Genomic DNA, 22849 nt, shown 5'->3' on the forward strand with positions numbered 1-22849 from the left:
ATTAAAAAAATAAAACTTTTGCTTTTTTTTGGTCACAGTTAAGAGAAAGAAATGACAGTTTACAAAATGAATATACCAATTTGCAAATCATAAATCTGCTAAGGATTTTGTAATTAAAATATATAAAGAGATTTCCAAACTCATTAAGAAGAAAACAATATCACAAAAGGGAAAATTACTTGAATAAGCACTTCACCAAGATATATATGTATATATATACACATATATGCATATATATATATATATATATATATATATATACACACACACATATATGACAAATAAGCATATGAAAAAGTACAAAAAAGTATTTGTCAGAAGGGAAATACTAATTAAATTCACAATGATCTATCACTACACTCCTATTAAAATAGCAAAGCAAAATAAAACAAATAAAAAGTCTAATCATACCTCATATTAGCCAAGATATGAAGGAACTTTAATTCTCATACATCACTTACACTGGTTAGAGTATCAACAGTACAGTTGCTTTGGAAGACATGTTGACAATATTTTAGAAAGTTAAATAAATATCTACCTTATGATCTAGCCATTTCATTCTTAGCTATTACCCAAGATCAAATATCGGGTTTATGACTTTAACCAGTCCATTTCAATAATTTCCAGTTTAAAATGCATGCCATTTATGTTATATAGAAAGATATAAAAGATAAAATTATTGAGAGAGTCAGAAAAGAAAGAAATCTCTTATAGGATAAAGAGATGCATGAAAATAGAGAATAATAATATGAAGTATAGAAAAGAAAAAGCAAAACTAAAATAATTGTACAAAGGTAAATCATTTAGAGAGGGGCTAAATAAGGTAAAATGTACAAAAATGTTCTGATTCCACTTTATTGTTTCTCTTACTTAAACTTTATGTCCCATAAAGTTAGATGACTTTAACCAGTCCATTTCATTTGGGATCTTATGACCCTTTGGGGGTAGTGAAAGGAACAACTGTACCCTAGAGAAAAGTTACTCATACCTTTTATATTTTCTTGAGGCTGCTGCCAGCTATGGTAGCAGTAGACATCTGTGATCATACATTATCTTCCTTTAGAAATGAACAGAGACTCCCAAAATTCCAGTCCAAACCCCATATGCCCACTAACATTATCGTTTCTGAATAAAACTCTCTAGTCTCCAAGTATTGTTAGTTACTAGCACTGGAAAATCTATGTCTAGACAACAGGTTTTTGTCCTAAAGGATAGAGAATCAGGTCTCTATTTTTCTGAGTTTATAACACTAAAAGAAATTGTATTGTATTATATTATACTTTATTTTCTTCTCAAAAGCAAACATTACTAGAAATTAGGGGATCACAAACTGATCTAATTTGCAACATCTCTCTAGAAATATTCCACTTTATCTTAATGTCTGCTATCTTTATCTCAAACTTAAATAGTTCCAGATTTATTCTCACTGGTTTTCCTGGCCTAGAAGTTGACTATCTCTGGCTCTCCATTCCTTTTTCTTCCATCTACATTATAGTTTTCCTGGGAAACTGCATGGTGCTGCATGTAATCCGGACTGAGTTGAGCCTGCACCAGCCCATGTTCTACTTCCTGGCCATGCTGGCCCTCACTGACCTGTGCATGGGGCTGTCCACGATGTATACAGTGCTTGGGATTCTGTGGGGGTTCATTCAAGAGATCAGCCTGGATGCCTGCATTGCCCAGTCCTATTTCATCCACGGTCTGTCCTTCATGGAGTCCTCCGTCCTCCTTGCCATGGCTTTTGACCGCTATGTTGCCATCTGCCACCCACTACGCTACTCCTCCATCTTAACTAATGACAAAATCATGAAAATCGGGGTGGCAATCTTATGCAGGAGTACTTTACTCATACCTCCAGTCATCATTCGCCTAAAGTTCTTAAATTACTGCCGTCCCCACATCCTCTCTCACTCTTTCTGCCTGCACCAGGACTTAATTCGAATGGCCTGTTCAGACATCCACTTCAACAGCATCTATGGGCTGGCCCTGGTGATCAGCAACCTGTTGCTGGATGCAGTACTCATACTCATCTCCTACGTCGTGATCTTGCGTGCAGTCTTAGCTATCGCATCACAGGAGGAGAGAATCAAGTCCTTGCAGACCTGTGTATCTCACATCTGTGCTGTTTCGATTTTCTACATCCCCATCATTGGTCTGACCATGGTGCACCGCTTTGGGAAACATCTCTCACCATTGGTTCATGTCCTCATGGGCCACATCTATATCCTTTTCCCACCCTTGATGAATCCCATTATTTATAGCATCAAGACCCAGCAAATACGAAGGAGAGTCCAGAGATGGTTTTACTTGAAAGAAATGAAATTGTTGAGATCAAATGTGAATATTTAAAAGCAAACAAGTGGAGCTCAAAAGGGTAAGAGTGAGTAAATAATTAAAAATGAATTTAATGGCTTCTATTTGTATAATGTTTTACATGTCGTACTTTCCATTTTTCCCACAGCCATCATGTTAGTGACATTGACATGGATTATATTGTGATCAATTTTATTAATCATAAAATACACATATAATAGATTGAGAATCCTATTAATGTATGAAACAGATTATCTATTAAAATTTATATCTTACTATAGTCACTTGAATGAGGACCGTTTTGGGGTCCACCCAATATGGAAAAGGTAAATTTTACTGATTAAAATCCTTTAAATAATTACTAAAGGATCAACAATTGTCTGAATCCATTTCACTATTCTAGGTAACATTCTTATTTATTGTCTAGCTATCATCTCTACTATCCAGTTTAGCCACATGGTCATGTAGTGGTGTAAGCATCATAGGGATACTGAACTATTTGGATAATTTAAAAAGTAGTGGAACAAATAAATGACAAAAATCTAATTTGAATCCTCTTTGCCCACTAGCCAAACATTCTTTCCCTGCTTCTATCCTGTGAATAGTAATTGAACTGCATATAGACAACTGTAATTGCCAGAGTAGAAAGAAAGAAACTTTTATGATTAGTTTGTTTATCCAAATAATACCAATAGCAACCACCACTTGGAAATCATTTAAAAATGTTTATTATGAATCCGTATCTCATTTAAATCTTTGGCCCCAGTTTTAAACAAAGAAAACGGAAGAGCATAATGTGTTTTTATGGCCAAGTAATATAAATTTGTTTATAATTTACCTCCCCATCAAGATTCTGTGGTAGATATTATTTTTTATTACATGCATTGAAAGTTTAAAACACACAAAGGTTTGATAATATGTCCTACTTTTAGAAAGTAGTAGGCTGTGGCATTTGGATTTTTTTGTATCAGTTTCAAATCACATGACAGCTTTCCTAGCTTCTTTCTGTGTGTTTTAATATACACTCTATTAAATGGTCATGCAACCGTTATAAAATATTTATGTAAAAAGAAGTAGAAAAATCACCAAAGTAAATTATGGGTAGTAATATAGTACACACATTTGGACTCTATTACTATCTACATGTTTCCTCAAAATATTATTACCACAATGATATTTACATAACCTACTTAATATAGTTAAGGCAAGTTTATTTTTGAGGTATAATTACAAATAGTAATTCACTCTGTTTATATGTACATGCACAGTTTGATGAGCTTGAAAAATATTTACAGTAGTGTAATTATCACCATAATCAAGTATATAATATTTTTATCAACTCCAAAAGCACCTTTTTACATCTTTGTGGTCACCCTTTCCCCATAACCCTGTGTCTGGCAACCACTAATCAGATTTCTGTCATATAGTTTGTCTTTAAGAGCAGATCATGCAAATTAAATCATAAATAATGTAATCTTTCACGTCTGGAGTCTTTCACTTGCAATAATGTTTTTGAAATCCATTCTTGTTGTTACTTGTATCTGCAGTTTATTTTTATTGTTGATTCCTATTCCATTGTATCATAAACAACCAATTTATTTATTCATCAATTGATTCACATTTCAGTGTTCCATAGTTTTGATTTTGAATAAAGCTGTTATAGCATACACAACTTATGATTATAAAAGTATTTCTTCAAAATTGATAGAGTTTATTTTTACTGTTTATATCTTTACTATTAAAATACAACTTTCACAGTAATAATAATAATGATAATAATAATAATAATAGTCATAAAATAATGTTTTGTTTATATTCATGAGATGCCTATTATAGGCCAGGCGTCATGGAAGCACTCAGCAATGATTCTTGCTATTAGTCTTCAGAGCAAATCTATGAGGTAAATCATAATCATTTAATTTTGCAGATGTGAGAATTGAGGTAATGAGATTTTAAATTACTAGAAAAAATGATGAGGTAATATAGTTTCACAGTACTTTTACTACTGCTATTACTGTTTCATTTTACATTGCAGTTATTTCCTCATTCTATTTATTTGTTTCGGTGGTGGTTATAGTGGGAGTTAAGAATTTTAAATTGTGTATTGATGTAAATATGAGTTTCAAATTAATCAGTTGCAACATTATTTAATAGACCATTTTTTTTTCTGTCAGCTAATATTATGATATACCAAAATCTTGTGGAATAGGTATTGTACTTTATATTCAAAAAGTCAGATGTGGTGAGTTTTGTTTTGTTTTGTTTTTTAGTTTATCTTGTTCCAACAACATTACTATGTCAATGGTTGTCTGAAATACCAACCCTCCACTTAAAAGTCCATTAAAGTTTGAGTTTAAAAAATATTTTTGTGGTATAACCTAATTTATTTCAATAAATTTTCTTTCAGTTGGAAATTGATATTCTCTGCTAGACTCCTGCTTTTCTCCATAGATCTCTGCCATTTGCTCCAACCCCTATACAAGTCCCTTATCACCTACAGTAAAAGGGAAGCCACGTGTCACTGAGGAATTGGTTGAGAGAACTGGATGAGCCTCTGGTCTAAGCCTGCAATATTTGGCTGACCCTTGTTGAATAAATGTCATCTTAACCTTCTCACTGAGTCTGGGACTTTATCCTTTCTTCACCCTCTGCTGAATGTTGACTCATTTTCTCTTGATCCGCTTAGTGATCTATCCACTATGAAGGTGTTTACTCTACAAGGCCTGAAACCTGACTCATTTTCTTACTTCCCTGATGCGAACATTTTTTTATGACCCTTGACTACAGAATCATTTTTCTCTAGCCAATGCAACTCCTTATACAACTTCACTAGTCAACATTTGCCATGATTTTTGTGTTCCCCACAGTGCTGTAAAGAACTCCTTGATCCATTTGTTGCCTTGTGAAGGAGAAGGAAAACAGTTTTCTTACTGAATATGCCACATGGTCATTTTTACTCAAACGCTGACATAAAATATCTTGCTGGGAAATCTCCCTTAGATATTTAAACAGAAAATAGGATATTAATCTCCCTCTGCTTTTAGTTTCTCTCTGAAAACACATTGGGTTTCTATCCTTTCATGCCCTGACATTGAATGAGGGCCAGAGAATGTGCAGCTGAAACTGGGACCTTTGAAGAGTGTACCTTCCCTACTTTCCTTTTCTTTCTGTGTCAGTCTCTCCGACCTTGTGCTGAAGTGGGTTCCAGTACTCCTCTTTTGTGTCCTTCACATCCCAACCTCCTTCCTCCCTACCCTTGTTCAGGCTGGCACCAAAATCACTTATGACATTAGGACTCTAGTGAAAGAAAGAAAATAGTATTCAAAAAAAGGATATATATATATATATATATATATATATATATACACACACACACACACACACACACACACACACATACACACACACACACACACACACACACACACTACATATATGGAATTAAAAATTAAAAGTATATGTTCAAACTGGTTTCAATGAACTCTTTTCCTACAGTAATATGTTCCAATTTTGGTAACTTCTACTCACAAAGTAATGCTAACATGTTTTTGGCATAAGTTAAGCTTTTTTCTATTGTACATTTAAATCAATTCTCAAGCCAATATGACCCTGCAAATGTGTAAACTAAATTTTATTACTATATTTATAAATGATTCCTAACATTTATTGAATATTTATTACGTTTCAGATATTATTATAAGTGCTTTATATATACTTCCTCAATTAAAAAACATGGACACATATATACAATAACTTTTTTGAGATTTTATACTTAGGATCCCCGGAGCAACAATTCGATTACTGGCAGTCTGACTTCGATTTGAATCGATTACTGACTTCAGATTGCTCTCTTAGTCTCCAACCTACACTGTATCCTAATGTCTAAAACTAATATTTCCTAATTAATTACATAAAAATAATCACAGTCAATCAATTATACTTTAACTGTTGTAACAAAACTCAGTATTACACAGAATCTAAGGTGCTCTTCCTCTGATACTGTCCTGAACAAAATTAGCAAAAAGAGTAAGGTTTTAACATGATTTTATTTACTCAAACATTTATTGCTATTATGCTCTCCAAATGCTGGCATGATATAAGATAGCCAACATAATTTTAGGTACTCTTCAGTTAGTGGAGTTACATGGAATGAAGACTAAGCTGTTTAGTATACATCAGCAAAATTTCTTGCTCAAAGAAAAGACCTGGATAACCTTATTCTGAATTTGCTTGGTCTTAACTCCATAAATGATGGGGTTGACAGCAGGTGGTACCACAACATAAAGATTAGCAAGAAGAATATGTACATGGAGTGGTATGTTGTGGCCCCCAAACCTGTGAGCAAAGAATGAAAAAAAGGCTGGGGTATAGAACAGTAGGATAACACAGACATGGGAGCCACAAGTACCCAAAGCCTTGAGTCGAGCATCTTGGGAAGGAATTCTAAACACAGTACAGAGTATAAGGGCATAGGAAATAATGATAAGCACCACATCCAGGCATGTGGAAAATAGTGCTACTATCACCCCATAGTAGATGTTGACTTTGATGCTATCACAGGCTAGTCTGGCAATACCCATATGTTCACAGTATGAGTGACGAATAATGTTCTTCCCACAGTAAGTAAGCCTATAAACCAGAAAAACTAAGGGAAAGCAGATGAAGAGACTCCTAACCACAGATGCAATGCCCATTTTTCCAATGACTGAGGGAGTTAGAATGGTAGTATATCTTAGTGGATAACAGATGGCTACATAGCGGTCAAATGCCATAGCCAGCAATATGGCAGACTCTGCCACAAAGATAAAGTGGAGAAAAAACATTTGAGACACACAGCTACCAAAAGATATATCCCCATCTTGGAACCAGAAGATTGCTAGCATCTTTGGTGTGGTGACTGTGGAGAGAAAGATATCTGCCAGGGCCAACATAGAGAGGAAAAGGTACATGGGTTCATGAAGACTACGTTCAGTGAAGATCAGGAATAGTAAGAGGGCATTGCCTACGACAGCAACTATGTACATAGAACAGATGGGGATGGAGATCCATGTGTGTGCATCTTCCAGTCCTGGGATTCCAATCATGGTGTACCAGATGTCTCTAAGGTTGGTATAGTTTGAAGAGGTTGTCATCTTTTACCGTGTCCTCTGATAGTGAATCCAGGAACAGAAAAAGGTGGAGGGGGTGAGGGCGGGGAGAGAGAAGAGAGAGAGAGAAGAAGAGAAGAAGAAAAAGAAGGAGGAGGAGAGGAAAAGGAGAAGAAGAAAAAAGAAGAAAGAAAGAAGGAAGAAGGAGAAGGAGGGAAGAGGAGACAAAGGGGAGGGGGAGGAGAAGAATTGAGGTTATTTTATCAAGTTGAGTGTGAAATTTGACATTGTATTAAAATTATTGCCTTAAGAAAGAACTGGTAATAAGTACTCAAGGATGATAAGCCAGATAGGCTTCATTGACGTGAAACTCGCCATGGCTTTATAAGGCAATGCTGCTAATGCTACTGGGAATCATAAAGGTAACAACAACAATAATGATAAACATTTAACGGTTTTGTAATTAGGTCTAGGCATTATGGCCAATATATTATATTTATTGACTTAGCATTGTACATGAAAGTTTCTTGTAAGCTCTTGCACATCATAGTTTTCCTCCTTGGAAAACTATGGTCATTTCTGATGATTAATGACACTTTATTTCCTGGAGCCCCAGAAATAAAGTACTCAGGCTACTGTTATGGCCTCTTTGGGAACTCAAAACCACTAAATTAGTGATTATAATTTAATTTGAAGCCTTTCATCATCAAATGAAAAAAGAGAAATAGAAGTCTAGCTAGTCTTGGCTTTGCACAATGCTGTACTAATGTTGTGCATATTAGAATGATGTTGCCTCTTTGCATGGTTCCAGTAAGCATGTGTTTCAGTTAAACCACTACTGTGCAGAGCAAGCACTTGCATAACGTCATTCTAACTCAGCAGAAAATGTCCACTTATATTTCATAAACATTTCATTCCTCCTTCCACTCTCTCTTGCCTGTAATGCTTTTTTCTACTTATGCCTTCCAGTTTGTTTTCAAATGTTTCTTTTTCTTCCTCCCTTTTTTTTCTGCTCAAATTTGAATATCATTACTGAAGAAAAGTGAAAAAAAGCAGCTCATAGATAACAAAATAAGAAAAAAATGGTCGTAAGAAAAAAATGGTCGTAAACACATGCAAGAATTAAATAAGTTAATGAACATATCTTTAAGTTCACTCTGTGTACAATACTATGCTAAAGAAGGAATCAAATATAAACCATAAATATCCTCTATTTCAAGAATATCCTACCCATGTGAGGATCATGAAACATGGACACAAATAACTACCTCTAAAATCAAATCAGGATGAGAATGACAAGAGATACTTATCACATGTGTATATCACAGAAAACATTACCTTTAATTAGGGTGATGGTGGAAAGATTCATGGAGGTGTTGTCATTAGATCTGCTTAATCAAAAAAAAAAAAAACTTCAGGCTTTCAAGAAGCTAAATCTGGAAAGAACAAGCTAAACAATTTAAAAGTTAAAATAAGGAATGTAAGTCACTGTAAAAATCAAGTCATCTAGCACATTTAGATCTAAGAAATATGCATGGACAAGTAGATTGTACCTTGAAGATTCAGAAGTTCAAAAGTCAAGCTAAAGACTTGGGATATGGTTTAGTTCTATACTAAGAATTTATTTATTATTCAATAATATTACCAAGTCTCTAATATTTACCAAGGTTTTCAGGAGAATAAATATGATCAAATTTAAGATTCATCTTTTCAGAGAAGTCTGTTAATGGGCAGTATGCTTATATTTTATTGCTTCCCAATTACACACCTATAAAATTTCTTATTACATATTTTATATTATTCTTCACCAATACGTCTTCAGTTCCATGATGGTTAGGAGTATATATTCAGTATGTAGTATAATAAATTTTTTGAGTAAATATAGTTTAAAAGACAGCAAGATGGATTGAGAGAAGGAAAACAGCTACCAGGAATTGCTCTGAAAAGCTTTTGCAACAGACCAATGCATATTCAAGAACACGGCCTTAACAGTGAAAACGGAATAGCGAAGAAATATGTTTAAAATAAATAAATAAAATGGAGAATTCCAGGTAATAGGTTAGAGGAGGGACAAAGAAAAGTCAATAAAATATTTTGAGACATTTTCTCTGAAAAAAATAGAGATGCCATTAATCAATATTAAGAAGTAGAATAAGAGATGCTGGATTTAGGGAAGGTTGATGCAATTGTTTTGAAACTATTAATATATCACATGTCTATGGAACCACTAAGGAAATAAAGATGGCAGACTGTCTCAAACTCGCATAATACACTGGGAAGAGGATGGGACTAGGCGTGAGGCACTATCTGAGCTGTGGCCTCAGCTATGCCACCAACCAATTGAGACTTTGGTAGAAATGTTTCACCATTCTGAACTGTCATCCGTATAGGTTGGAATGAAACTAGCTCATAGATATGTTATCTTCTAGATACAAAAATCTAAAATTCAATCACAGACCTGGAGCTCAAATCAAAAAAAAAAAGGCAAAAACATATTTACATATATTATATGATATATTTCAGTTCTACTATAAGTCTACATATTAGATTCAAAAAAGAATGATAAATTCTGAATATTAAATCTCTTCCTTAGCTGTATCTCCAATACAAAGTCTATTTCATCACAGTGACAACCTTCAATCACTTGCTCTTTTTAATCAAAAAGATACATTTTATTCCCCATGTTATTTATATTGTTAAACTATTTTTTGAGCATTTATATAATTTAATCCTCACAAAATACCATTTACTTATAATAATAACCTAACAAAATGGTTACTAGTATGATCTCCTTTTCACAAATTAAGAATCTATGGCACGAGTAGGTGGAATAATTTTTCTAAGTTTACACAGCTAGTATCTAACCAAGCAGAGATGAAACAGATCATCTTGCTCTAAAACATGCTTTTAATACACTGCTGTATTTGCCACCTGTGAGCAATCTCTTCTTCAAACTTTCTCCTTTGGTTTCCAGTGTTATTATTATTACTATTACGTGCCACTTCCTAATTGTTGTGTTGAGAGTAGGATTTAAAATAAAAATATTAGACTTTCACTAGTGTAGTGTTGCTTACCAAAAAAGGAAGTTTCACTAATGCTTCCTTTGATTTTTTTTTCCTTTTTCTTTCCAACTATTTGTATCCTTCTTTCTCATACCCTGGACTTCTGATTTATGTCATATTTTATTCTTTCCATTTTCTTTACCATCTTATTTTACCTTGCCCCAATTAGGTAGATAAGCAATCTCTCAAATATAAACAACAATAACTGGAAATTGCCATGAAACCCTCCTGATATTCCAGCTCTCGCTGTCCTGTGAAATTGGCTTCCACACTCACTATACCTATTGTGCCTTAATCCCTTTTCTGTTTTCGATGAAATGAAGCAAACTATTCCAAAGAGAGTTTTAATTGACTAGCTAAATTAATAAAGAAAATCACACAGAAGCCTGTGAAGTAGAACTTTAAAAAATCTCAGTGATCTCTTCACTCATAGGAAATTTTACCTGTGACCAACTATAGTTAAGCCAACAAAATCCCAGGCCCCTTTCTTCTGTTGATTCTCATTTGGAATTACTCCAACTTTCACATTCTGAATTAATTCTTCCTCATAAAGACTGACTCTTTCAAGAGTCATACACCATCCTTCTGCAAAACCTTCATTGGCTCAAAAGAGGATGATCTGGTCAGGCAGTCAGACATTCCAATCAGAAGATGACAAATATCATTTCACAAGCACAGACATTCCTCCATCCTCTGCCTTGGATCACCTTAAGCCGTGGCTCTGGGCAGGCACTATTAACAGTGACATACATGACAGAAAATTTGTCACAAGTCCTTTCCTCTGTACCAGCAGTGCATCTAATCTGAAATCTGAAAAATATGGGATACCATCTAAGTACAGCAGTCACCTGCTGTCCAATATAAAATACCAGGTGCTTATTATCTTCTCTATTCCACAATGCAGACCTCCTGAGGCCTCACAAGAGAGGTTAACTGTCCTTGATCTAGGTCTCAATGCTGTCTCGGAGGTTGTTTTTTATAGCTTTCTCTATCCCAGGAGACCTAAGATCCAGGAGAACTGGAGAATCCAGGAAGTGTCTCTGTTCTTCAGAGCTCTTGGTCCTTTTCATAAGACCAGGAAAGACCCAGTGAATGGATAAATAGGCTTGTGAAAAGACCATAATTCTTAGATAATCCCGGGGCATTAAACAACAGCTCTGTCAATGGCAGCAACTCACACGGAGAATGCACTGAAAGACACAAACCACATAAATATGAGATATTGTTCAGGTTTCCTCCTATTAAATGTATATATTTTTGTGAGAGTGTAATTGTCAGAGCAGGAGGGTCAATTTTTTAGTGTTGAGAGAACTTGCTCCTGAAAAGTGCACAAAATCCATGGGCGTGGGGAATAGAGCTATTCACCATCAAATATTTCTAAGATCTTTTTTTGTGTTAAACCTCAATCAAATACAGGTATGTAAAGGAGTATATAATCCTTAACTCCTGCTCACTATCTAGAAAGAGTGGTAGGTATGTGTGGAAAAAGCTGTTTTTAATATTAACTTTCATAGCCATAGAATTTATTATTTAAAAAACATTTTCTGATGCATTATTTCTTTTAAATTCACAAAAATTCTCAGTATTATAATTTTTCATCGGCTAGATGAGGAAATTGAAGTCCAGAAAGCTGAGTCACTTTGTTCACCTGCACATATAGTAAGTAACAAAGCTGAAAATGAAATGCAGGTTCTCCATTGCCAAATCTCATGCTCTTCTTAGATAACACTCTATTATTAATAAAAATCTAGAGTGATCAAGTAGAAAAATAAGTGCTTCTCCAATGGAGTCATTAAGTCATTCATTTGAAGTTAGAAGGTATTCAAAATAATTTATTATTGAACTATATGCAAATAGCATAGGACTATAAAGATTATAATTATACTAGATGGCAAAGATCCAATACTCCATTATGCATCCACCTCTTCCAAAATTGTAAGAATAAAAAAAAAGAACACCAATTTGAAAGGAGTGGAATAAATAAGTATAGAAATGAATATTTAGTTATCTATAAATAATAGATGATAAATGATAGATAGATAGATAAAAGATAGAAAGATAAATACCATATAATTTCACTTATATGTGGAATCTAAGGAACAAAAAGAACAAACTAATCAAAAACAGACTCACAAATATAGTGGACAATTTGGTGACAGACAAGGGAGGGAGGTTGAGAGACTGGGAGAATGGGGTGAAAGATTAAAGAAGTATAAATTAGTAGTTGATAGGTGGGCATGAAGATGGGGAGCACAGCACAGGGAATTCAGTTAGCATTAATATGACGGCTAAGTGGAGGGCTGGGGGAAGGAGCAATTGGGGAAATCGTTTATGAACAATATAGACGTCTAACCAATGTACTGTATACTTGAAACTAATTTAAATAAATAAATTTATTAAAAAAAGGAAAAAAGATAGATGATAGATGAGAGAGAGAGAGAGAGAGAGAGAGAGAGATAGGGATAGGGATAGCAATAGATAAAGACACAGATACATGTCACTATATAGCACCATTCAGGTGTAATTGGACAGAGTTTGTCTTTGCCCTGTGCCATAACTCTGACCTTGGTTTTTTCTGATACTCACCTGTGGTTTGCCGTCAGGAATCCAATCTACTCCAGAAACACGATGGATGACTGATGATGTAACCAACATTACACAGTGGTTTTAGGAAACTGAAAAGACAGAAAGGCATATAATTCATTAATACGAAGAAGTTCGTTAAGAGCCACGGAATTACAAGTTGTAATTGTGTTGTTACCTTTCCTTTTTCTCATGGGAGAAGATATAAATTAACAAGTAAATGTGTGACAATAAAGAACAAAAAAAGATAGTTCTTGGAGCTGAACAGAAAGAAATAGAGCCTAAATGCTATGAAGAATCTTCACATGCATTGATTTTGACAATAAACAATGTACAAGTATTTTATCCATTATTCTAAATACTTGTTGATAAATAACAATATCTCATGTGGGCCCATGGATATTGTATTACATTTTTTAAACAAAGTTGTTTATACTTACAGGGCCCCACACAAATAAAATATACTTTCCTATGGAGTTTAATATCTAGGAGTGGTTCTGATAGAGACTATTATTATGGAGTTCATATTAGCCTCTAGTGAGAATCAGGAATTCCCTGGGCAGGTTAATTCTGTATAAGACCAGATACGTTGGTATAATCTGTTATACACTTAAGTATTTCCTAAACTAAATACAAATATATAGTTATTAAATGTACTTCTTCATTTGCCTTCATGTCTGTACTTCAGACTCAGTATTCCATGTTTCTGCTTAATTTTTTGATATGAGGAATACAGTTATGACAACTGTTTTAATGTCCTTATCTGCTATTTCTAAAATCTATGTCAGTTCTGGGTCAGTTTTTATTGACTGGGTCAGTTTTATTTATTTTTCTCTTCATTTAGGGTCATGTTTTCGTGCTTCTTTGCATGTATATTTTTTGATCGAATGCCAGACACTGTGAATTTTATCTTGTCAAGTATAAATATAATTTATATTTATAGTAAATTATTCCTAAAACAAGTATTTATATACTTGAAAATATTCTTCAATTTGTATTAATATTTAAATCATCTGGAAATGGTTTGATCCTCAAGGTCTTGTGTTTAAGATTTGTCAGGCATGACCAGACAACATTTAACCTGGGAATAATTACTAATTATTACCTGCTGCTGGAATCTTATTTTTCTAAATTATTAGACTAATGTCCTATGAACTATGACTTATTCTAATCTGGATGGGAACAGGCATATATCAGGCCATGTGTGAACATTGGTCCTGATTCTTCTTAACTTTTATGATTGTTTCTTTGGCCTTGGTCAATTTCTTCACACACATGCACCAATCAATACTCTGATGAATACTCTGATGAATACCGTGATTGATGAGAAATATATATTTGTTCATTCAGATGATCAAATATATATTTCTCATTTATTCGGTCTTCATCCATGGCTACTGGCTCATAGCTTCCAAAATCTTGGAATTTCTTGAGTGATAAGAGCAATGGAAGCATCTTCTGTTATAATATTTGATCTCTTCAGCTCCTGAAATCACTTCAGAGCCATAAAATAAAAAGAATGTCTTGTTGTTCATAACAAACCTCTTTCCACTATAACTGAATTTATGTTAATGAGATGACTTTTGGAAAGTGCCTAAAGATGAGGACTGGTTTCCAGGAGAACAAACCATGAATAGAGGGTGGGACTTTGAGTTCTACCTTCTGATTTCCCAGAAGAATAGAGGGCCTGGGAGTTGAATCAATTACCAGTGGTTAATGTCTTAATCTATGTAATGAAGCCTTCTTAAAAACCCATAAACAAGGAGGTTGAAGAGCTTCCAGGTTGGAGAACCATATGCTACTGTGTAGAGCCCCAAACTCCATAAAGAGAGAAGCTCCTTTTTCTGGGACTTTGCCCTATGTATCTCTTTATCTGGCTGTTAATTCATATCTGTTAATATCCTGTGTAATAAATTGATAATCTAATGAGTAAATGGGTTTCCTGAGTTCTGTGAGCCACTCTAGCAAATTAATTGAACCCAAGGAGGGAGTTGTGGGAACTTCTAGTTTATAACCAGTCAGTCAGACGTACAGATAACAACCTGGACTTACAATTGGTGCCTAAATTAAACCCTAAGAGGGGGCCATGGGAACCACCAATCTGTAGCCAGTTGGTCAGAAGTACAGGTAAAAATATGGACTTGCAACTGGCACCTCAAGTGCAGGATAGTCATATGGGACTGACCTCTTAATCTGTGAAATCTAATGCTATCTCCAGTTAGAAAGTGTCAGAATTGAGTTGAATTATAATAACCCAGCTGGTGCTGGAAAATTGCCTCTTTGTGGTGTGAGAAACCTCCTTTCTCTCCTTATTGTAATTGGTGTCAGAACCTTTGTAGGGACCTTCTGCAAACTTCCAAGACTCTCTGTGCAGTTCTCTCTTCTCTAATACTTTGGCCAATGAACTCTAGAATCTTTGATCTCCTTTAGTTCTCAGCTACTGTTCTTCGACTCAGGAAGTTCACAGGCTCTGTCTGGGTTTCTGCCACCATGGCTTGGGAACTCTCAAAGCAGTGAGCTGAGGCAATTTTAGGATTTATTTTGTATGTTTCACTCAAGGATTATAGGCCTTCGCTGCCAGATATTCACTGTATTGAAAACTATTGTTTTATACATTTTGTCTAATTATTTTGGTTCCTTTGGACTGAAAGATAAATTCAATCTCTCTTGCTTTGTTTTGACCAGAAGCAGAAGTCCCCATTACTATTTGTCCCTCACTGATCAAGGATGTGTTGAATGACACCATCCTAGGCTTCCTGATAAAGTAGGAAATAAAGATTAAAATTTTAAAAAGAGAAAAAAAGTTACAGCCACAGGAAAGACAAAACAAAAACTTAAAAGGAAATGAAGAAATAACTTACAACTAATAGCTTTATAGGAAAACAAAGAGGAGAAAACTAAAACTTTTAATGAAGCCACACTAACTCAGTTTAACAAACAATCCTATATCTCTCAAAAAAGTACAACATTATAATGTGAAACAATATGATAATGGGCATGCATAACAATGGCAATGAAAGAAATGAGCTTCAGCTTCTCAAAAAGAAAGAAAATTACATTTTAAAATGATTTACTTCTAAAATGATCAAAACTGTGTCTGAATACTTAACAGTCACTTAGGAAAAATCACTTCTAAGGAAGAACTTATCACATATTTATGGTGAACAGTAGAGATACGACTGTTTTCATGCTTGAATGTGTGAGAAATTATAAGAACTCTGGAGTATTGAGAAAAACAAGTTTGGTGTGCCCTTGTTTCTGAATAATTTATTTTCGTGACATCGCATGTACAGCACATTGAAAAAACTATCTCAGGGGAATATTTTGATAATCTCCCTCTGGCACCTTCCACCTAAGATTCTCTATTTGTTGCAATAAGTAACTCTAGTGCCTGGCAGACACCTCTATGAGAGGTTTCTAACATCTCACAAGAAACCATCTGTTTTCTGTGTGTGCCAAGGAGGGTGAGACTAAAAGAGAAGACTTGTGCTGCTGAACCCACTTGTCAAGTCACATTGAGGACTGGTTTCATGGTGAGATTGCACAACACATAAATATGATTGAATTTATTATCTTTAAAAGAACAGAGAGGTGGCACCATCTTTAGGAATTGCTTAACAAAAGTTTTTTGAGATTCAGAATAAAAGTCATGGAAGCTCAGTGTCCTTAGAAAGGAAACAAAAAAGAAAGTTGGGAAAAGGTGAGAGTACAGAAACCTAACTGGGGAGCCAAGAAGAGTATTATGGAGTTCAAGGTTAACTGATGGGAATTCACAGCACATATGTGAGAGACCAATGTTTTGTTTTGGACTCTGGGGAAAGACTGGAAAAATTATATGTCTTAAAAGGAGTTTTTGAAGGTTGAAATGGGACATATTTAATTGGAAAAGTTAATTTTTTTTTTTTTGTAGCTCCAGGAATAGCCTTGTAAATATCTTTCTGGCTGGAATGGGTAATCCAACAAAGATAAATAAAAATCCAGCACAAGGATAACTAGAAATTGAGCAGGTTAATAAACACAAGAATTTATATTCTTTATCTGATTGTAAATCTTCCTGGCTCCTCTTTCAAATTTAGCGGAATCTACTTTTTAGTTCTAAATGAGCCTCAGTGGAGAGGATGACCCCTAAATCTTTTCGTACAGAGTTTAAAAGAGAGCCTGGATAACTGGTAAGCTTTAAATATTTGCTAGGGTTAGCAACTATATGCTACAGTGGGAATCTCTAAACAAGTAATTTATTTGTTTAAGCAAAATTTATTATGTGCCTTCAATGCCCAAACAATGTTAGACTTTCTTTACTGTGAGATATGTGAAGGGTGCAATTCCAATCTTAAAGGCGTTTTAAGTCAAAATAAGTAAGGGGAAATCATTCAGCTAATAGTTGAAAGATAATATGAAATCATATGTAGTAAATGAAAAATATAAGGAAAAAGCAATCCATTTTGTAGAGATTTAATGGCTGGAAGAATTCTTGTAATAAAAAATTGTTGTGGGAAAATTTTATAGAATGTTAGATATAGTTCTTAATTAAAGAATTTAATTGTCATCAGTTGAGATAAAGCATAATCACATTTGAGATCACATCAGAAGGTGTACAAATATTCTGATGCAGAAATGATTAAATCATATATGGTGGAATTAAGCAACCATACTGGCTGGAGTAAAGAGTGACTAGAAAAAAATTGTTAGTTGAAACAAAAGACATTCTCATTGAAAAAAGCTAAGCATAGGCACAAGAATTGTTAAAAAATTGTAGGCAACATTACAAACTAAATATTTACTTGAGTTTAACACTGATGGTTTCAGTAGTGTTGATAATGGCATTGATGCTTGTGATGGTGATACTAATTTGGTTAGTGCCAAAAACAGAAGAGAAAGATGAGTATAAAATAGAGGATAGTGAAGTCCAAGAAACTCTGAAAGATAGTTGAAACAAAAGGAAGAAAGCTGGTTATATGTATATATGTGAACCTGTAGTGCACATATTTGTGTATATTTAAATGAAGTACATGGTGAATTGTGGTAGGTCAGAAATTAGTGGGGTAGGATGCAGTGTGCTGAGTGAATGTGAGTATGGGTAGTGTCTGGTATGTTTGAATATCCCTGTCCATTATAAACCTTGACTTTCTTTTTTGTTGTTTTCTTCAGCATGAGTGACTCTGATATCCACACATAGAGCTAAAAAAAAAATTATACAAAGTTTATACAAAGTTTAGTATTAGAAGTTCTTAAGAAGTTGATCTCCTTATTACGGCCCTCCTTCAGAGGAGCTAACTCAGTATCTCACCTAAAGGACATGCTTTGTAAAACACTCTTTGCTAAATATACTATGACAAATGTAGGAGAATGTAGAAGACAATTACTGACAAGAATATGTAAATGGACAACTGAACAAGCATGGGTTTATGTATCAGTGGATGGGGATATGTACATTGTGATCTGAGATCTACTCTTCAAAGATATATTTACGTTCATGAAAAGATAATTTTGTTTGTTTATATTTACATGGTCTTTATTTATTTAAATTAGTTTCAAGTATACGATACATTGGTTAGATATCTATAAATTTCATAAAACGATTCCCCCAATTGCTCCTTCCCTCCCCTGGCCTTCCAGCTAACCAACATATTAATGCTAACTGCGTTCTCTATGCCGTGCTCCTCATCGCCGTGGCCAATATATTTTTATGGTCTTAATGCCACATAGTACTTCTAATTTTGGCTGAGGACAAAAAATATATATATTTTTTTCTCTTATTTCAATCTTTCCTGTCTCTAGCCTTTTTCCTGAGAAGAAATCCTTCATTAACTCTGGTGTTCTTATTTTTGACCATATTTTTAAATAATATGATTTTACAAAAGACGTTGTGTTCTGATTTCATGCACCTCCAGATATACTATCCAAGTCAGTTATATCTCTTTTTCTTCCTATCCTCCATATACAAATACAAAAATACTCCATAGGTATAAATGTAGTTACATCATTATATTGTTTCTGCTTGCAATTTTAGGCAAAACACTTAAACCTGTATTCAACTAATCATATATAATCTCTCGTTACTTGAAACAAAAGACTACCCTTCTTTGTAGGATAAAGACATAAGTTCTAACACTTCTTTCTCCAACTATACCAGTTTTTAGATATTCACTGAAAAGCAGTATTTTTTATTTCCTAATGTAAATTTATGTTATATTTCCAATTGTGTCAATAAATTGTTTAAATCTTGATACTATTCAAGCACCAACCAAAAAGTAATGACAATATCCACTTTGATTTTATTCTTTTGTATTTTAAAAATTTAACATATCATGGATCTTGAGATAATCATGCCAAGAGAAATTTCATATTGAAAAAGTTGAAACCATATGATTTCACTCATATGTGGGATATAAAACTAAAAGCAGCAAACAAATAAGACAAACAAACAAAAACTCAAAGATATAGACAATAGTTTAGTGTTACCAGATGGAAAGGGAGGAAGAGGGAGGTAGGTAAAGGTGAAGGGAGTCAAATATATGATGACAGAAAGAGATTTGATTTTGGATGGTGACCACACAGTACAATATGCAGATAATATATTTGATTAATACACTTGAAGTCCATATAATTTTATTAACCAATGTCACCCCAATAAATTTAATAATTTTTTTTCAAAATTTAAAAAGAATATAGCAAACAACCTAGAAATTAACTGTAACAATATATTGTATCGTATAATTTTTTAATGACTTTGAGTTTATGTGGGTTATTGAAATATTCTATGCTTTATTTCTGCAGGTATAGATAACAGGAAAAGTGCTCACATTTCCAGATGCCTGAATATTTATAGATATGATGTTGATGTGGAGAAAATGTAGGAATATTTTTCAGAGTTTCAGCTACGATAATTAAAAATAAAAGAAGATGCAAACATAATTAAATAAATTAAGAAATAGAAAGATTTCTGAGAATGAAATTTTTCTATGTGTAGGGATGTAAAGCAAAATTATGTCCTTAATTTTCATTGTCACTTGATCAATAGCGTGTTCTAGGACAAAGGAACTCTAGTAGTTCTAATATTTTAATAGCGGTTATTTGTCTCCCTAACATCAAGTGGTTATTTAGATAATTTGGAAACATTCTTACGATAAATTCCTTGATGAAAAGATGCTTAGGATTAGTACTGTCTGGAAGAGTTACATGCATTATGTCCTCCTGTCTTAAAATCTGTTTTTCTTTCAATAGGAACATTTAGAAGCTCATCTGGGCTGGATCTCATGAAATATATCTATGGAGTTTATAAACAGTAGCTGGTTCCAGCCACCCACTCTTCTTCTAACAGGCATTCCTGGACTGGAGGCTGTAGAAATATGGATCTCTATCCCACTGTGTGTCATGTATATAATTGCCATTCTAGGGAACTGCACCATCCTCTTTGTTATCAAAACCATCTCCAGTCTTCATGAGCCTCAGTATATCTTCCTGTCTATGCTGGCAGCCACGGATGTGGGTCTGTCTTTATCAACTCTACCTACAGTACTCAATGTCTTCCTCCTGAATAACAGAGAGATTGAGTTTCACTCCTGCCTAACACAGATGTTCTTTATCCATACCTTCTCCTTCATGGAGTCAGCCATCCTGCTGGCCATGGCCTTTGATCGATTTGTAGCTATTCGCAACCCACTGCACTACACTGTGATCTTAACTCCTCCTCGGGTTATAGAGATAGGGCTTGCAGCCATGATTAGGGGTGTGGTGTTGGTGGCACCCCTGCCAATTCTGCTCAAGCGATTGCCCTTCTGTAAGAATGTTATTCTATCTCATTGTTACTGCTACCACCCTGATATTATGAAGCTGGCCTGTGGCCCTATCAGAGTCAACATCATCTATGGATTGTCCCTTGTCCTCTGCATTTTTGGAGTTGACTCTGTGTTCATTGTTATTTCATATATCCTGATTTTTAAAACGGTCCTGGGTATTGCCTCAGAAGATGGTCAGCTCAAGGCACTTAATACTTGTGTTTCTCACATTTTCACTGTCTGCATCTTTTATGTGCCACTCATTGTGCTAGCTTTAATTCATAGGTTTGGTACATTCACATCTCCTCTTCTCCATGTTACCATGGCCAATCTCTTCCTTTTCTTGACTCCTGTCCTTAACCCCTTGGTTTACAGTTTAAAAACTAAACAGATAAGGTCTGCAGTCCACAAGATATTCAAGGGTAGGCAAAACTAGCCCAAGTAATCAAGTATGGCCTTAGTGAAAAAGATGCCTTAATTCTCTCGTCATCTTTTACCTGTCTGCTTCCTTCTGGGAACTATGTCATTTCGCGGCATGATTTTATGAGAGTTAAGGTATTTTTTTCTTGTCTGCCAAGAAAATGGTGGTATTTTGGTTATTGTCTTGATCCAATTTCATCATCCGCAGAATTGCATGAGCGATCTTACTGAAATAATTTTTGTCTCTCTTCTATTTAAATATTTAAATAGTTAAGTGTTTTACAATTAATTATATGATAAAGGCCAAGTTATTAACATGTTTTATAAAGCTTTACATTTTCTTATGCTTGCCCTTTCCTTCAGCTTCAGCTCCAACTACACAGTGCCACTTCTCAAACTAGATGATTCAACATATTTTTACATATGTATACCAGCCTTCACATGACTTAGGCTTTTACCAATTGCTTGGCTTCAAATGCAATACTATTCTTAAACAAAACTTCCTCTATTATTAATGTTTTTGACATTTTAGTAGAATTGGCATTTCTTTTTTCCCTCAATATATCCCATAAAAATTTTTATTATAATACAACACAATTTTACTTACATCTTCACATTTATCTTTTTCAGTTAATGAAGGATTGTTGTGGGGAGTCACTGTGCTGTTTTATCCTAAATCTATGGTTTATACCTTATTTAGTGACACAGTAAAATTCTAATTCTTTTCTGTAATAAATCAATTAATGTATATAGGCATAGATAATTGACTTGACAATCACAATTCTTATTACCTGCTAACATAATTATTGTTTAATGACTCTTCTTTTCTAAATTAGGGACTATGTCTGTTGTCTTTGCTATTACATCTTTATTACTTTATGGAATATCTGTAATATTGTATACAATAAATACATTTTTAAGTATAAATAAATAAGTTAATAAATATGTCACCTAAGAGATTGATAATACTTTGCACTTGTAAAAGTGTAATTATTTCACATTAAAATGTAACTATAAAACAAGTGAGAGATATCTTTAAAATATTTGATTCTAGAAAGGAAGAAAAAATTGAGTGATTGATGTCTACCTTAAACTCTGAACTTTAATTCATTACCCAAACTAACGTTTCTTAAACCAAAAGAGGTGAGTTTTAGTAGTTCCATGTTAAAGGAAAGGAGACAGTTAAAAGATACTAGGTGAATTGTTAATATCTCCCTAATCAAAAATGATTAGATTCAGGATTAAAAACTACCACATTTTATACATAAGAATACAGAAATTCTGATAAATCTAACAGTTTTTTCGCTTATATAAAATTTAAAGATATGAACATATAGGTGCCATTTAACCACATTTATTTAATTATTTATAATATTTTAACCTAATTTTTATTCATGTCCACTTACATTAGACACACTATGAATTCTCTGATTGCAGCAAACATTTGTCTTATTCAAAGATATATTATTTTGATTATTAATCTGTACATGAATGAAGTATATATTTTTACTTTTATTCAGATATTTATTCCTCATTGACCTCCCCATGTAATGTCATTTCATGATGTGGTAAAGATTAACATTTTGGCAATAGTCTTCTGAATTCT

At 34.0% G+C, this 22849-nt stretch overlaps 3 protein-coding genes across 3 annotated transcripts; 2 read left to right on the forward strand and 1 right to left on the reverse strand.

Moving 5' to 3' along the window:
- Window positions 1–1377: 1377 nt before the first annotated feature.
- On the forward strand, window positions 1378–6126 carry LOC120590485 (olfactory receptor 51V1-like). Its single transcript, XM_039848296.1, has 2 exons — window positions 1378–2300; window positions 6090–6126. The coding sequence occupies exons 1-2, from the start codon at window positions 1378–1380 to the stop codon at window positions 6124–6126; spliced, it is 960 nt and encodes a 319-aa protein (XP_039704230.1).
- A 362-nt stretch (window positions 6127–6488) lies between these two features.
- LOC120590142 (olfactory receptor 52Z1) lies at window positions 6489–7445 on the reverse strand. The gene has a single exon (XM_039847775.1). The coding sequence runs from the start codon at window positions 7443–7445 to the stop codon at window positions 6489–6491; it is 957 nt and encodes a 318-aa protein (XP_039703709.1).
- Window positions 7446–20314: 12869 nt separating this feature from the next.
- On the forward strand, window positions 20315–21259 carry LOC120590486 (olfactory receptor 51A4-like). The gene has a single exon (XM_039848297.1). It carries the CDS (start codon window positions 20315–20317, stop codon window positions 21257–21259), a length of 945 nt encoding a protein of 314 aa, XP_039704231.1.
- The last annotated feature ends 1590 nt before the right edge of the window (window positions 21260–22849 follow it).

Source organism: Pteropus medius, unplaced genomic scaffold, assembly GCF_902729225.1.
Source record: "Pteropus medius unplaced genomic scaffold, Ma_sr-lr_union100, whole genome shotgun sequence".
Taxonomy (NCBI): domain Eukaryota; kingdom Metazoa; phylum Chordata; class Mammalia; order Chiroptera; family Pteropodidae; genus Pteropus; species Pteropus medius.

Excerpts from the sequence above, each read along its gene's own strand:
- LOC120590485 (XM_039848296.1), top strand. The coding sequence starts at position 1,378 with ATGTCTGCTATCTTTATCTCAAACTTAAATAGTTCCAGATTTATTCTC. Across the intron at positions 2,301-6,089 it reads CGAAGGAGAGTCCAGAGATG|GATCCCCGGAGCAACAATTC; the intron begins GTTTTACTTGAA and ends TTTTATACTTAG.
- LOC120590142 (XM_039847775.1), bottom strand. The coding sequence starts at position 7,445 with ATGACAACCTCTTCAAACTATACCAACCTTAGAGACATCTGGTACACC.
- LOC120590486 (XM_039848297.1), top strand. The coding sequence starts at position 20,315 with ATGGAGTTTATAAACAGTAGCTGGTTCCAGCCACCCACTCTTCTTCTA.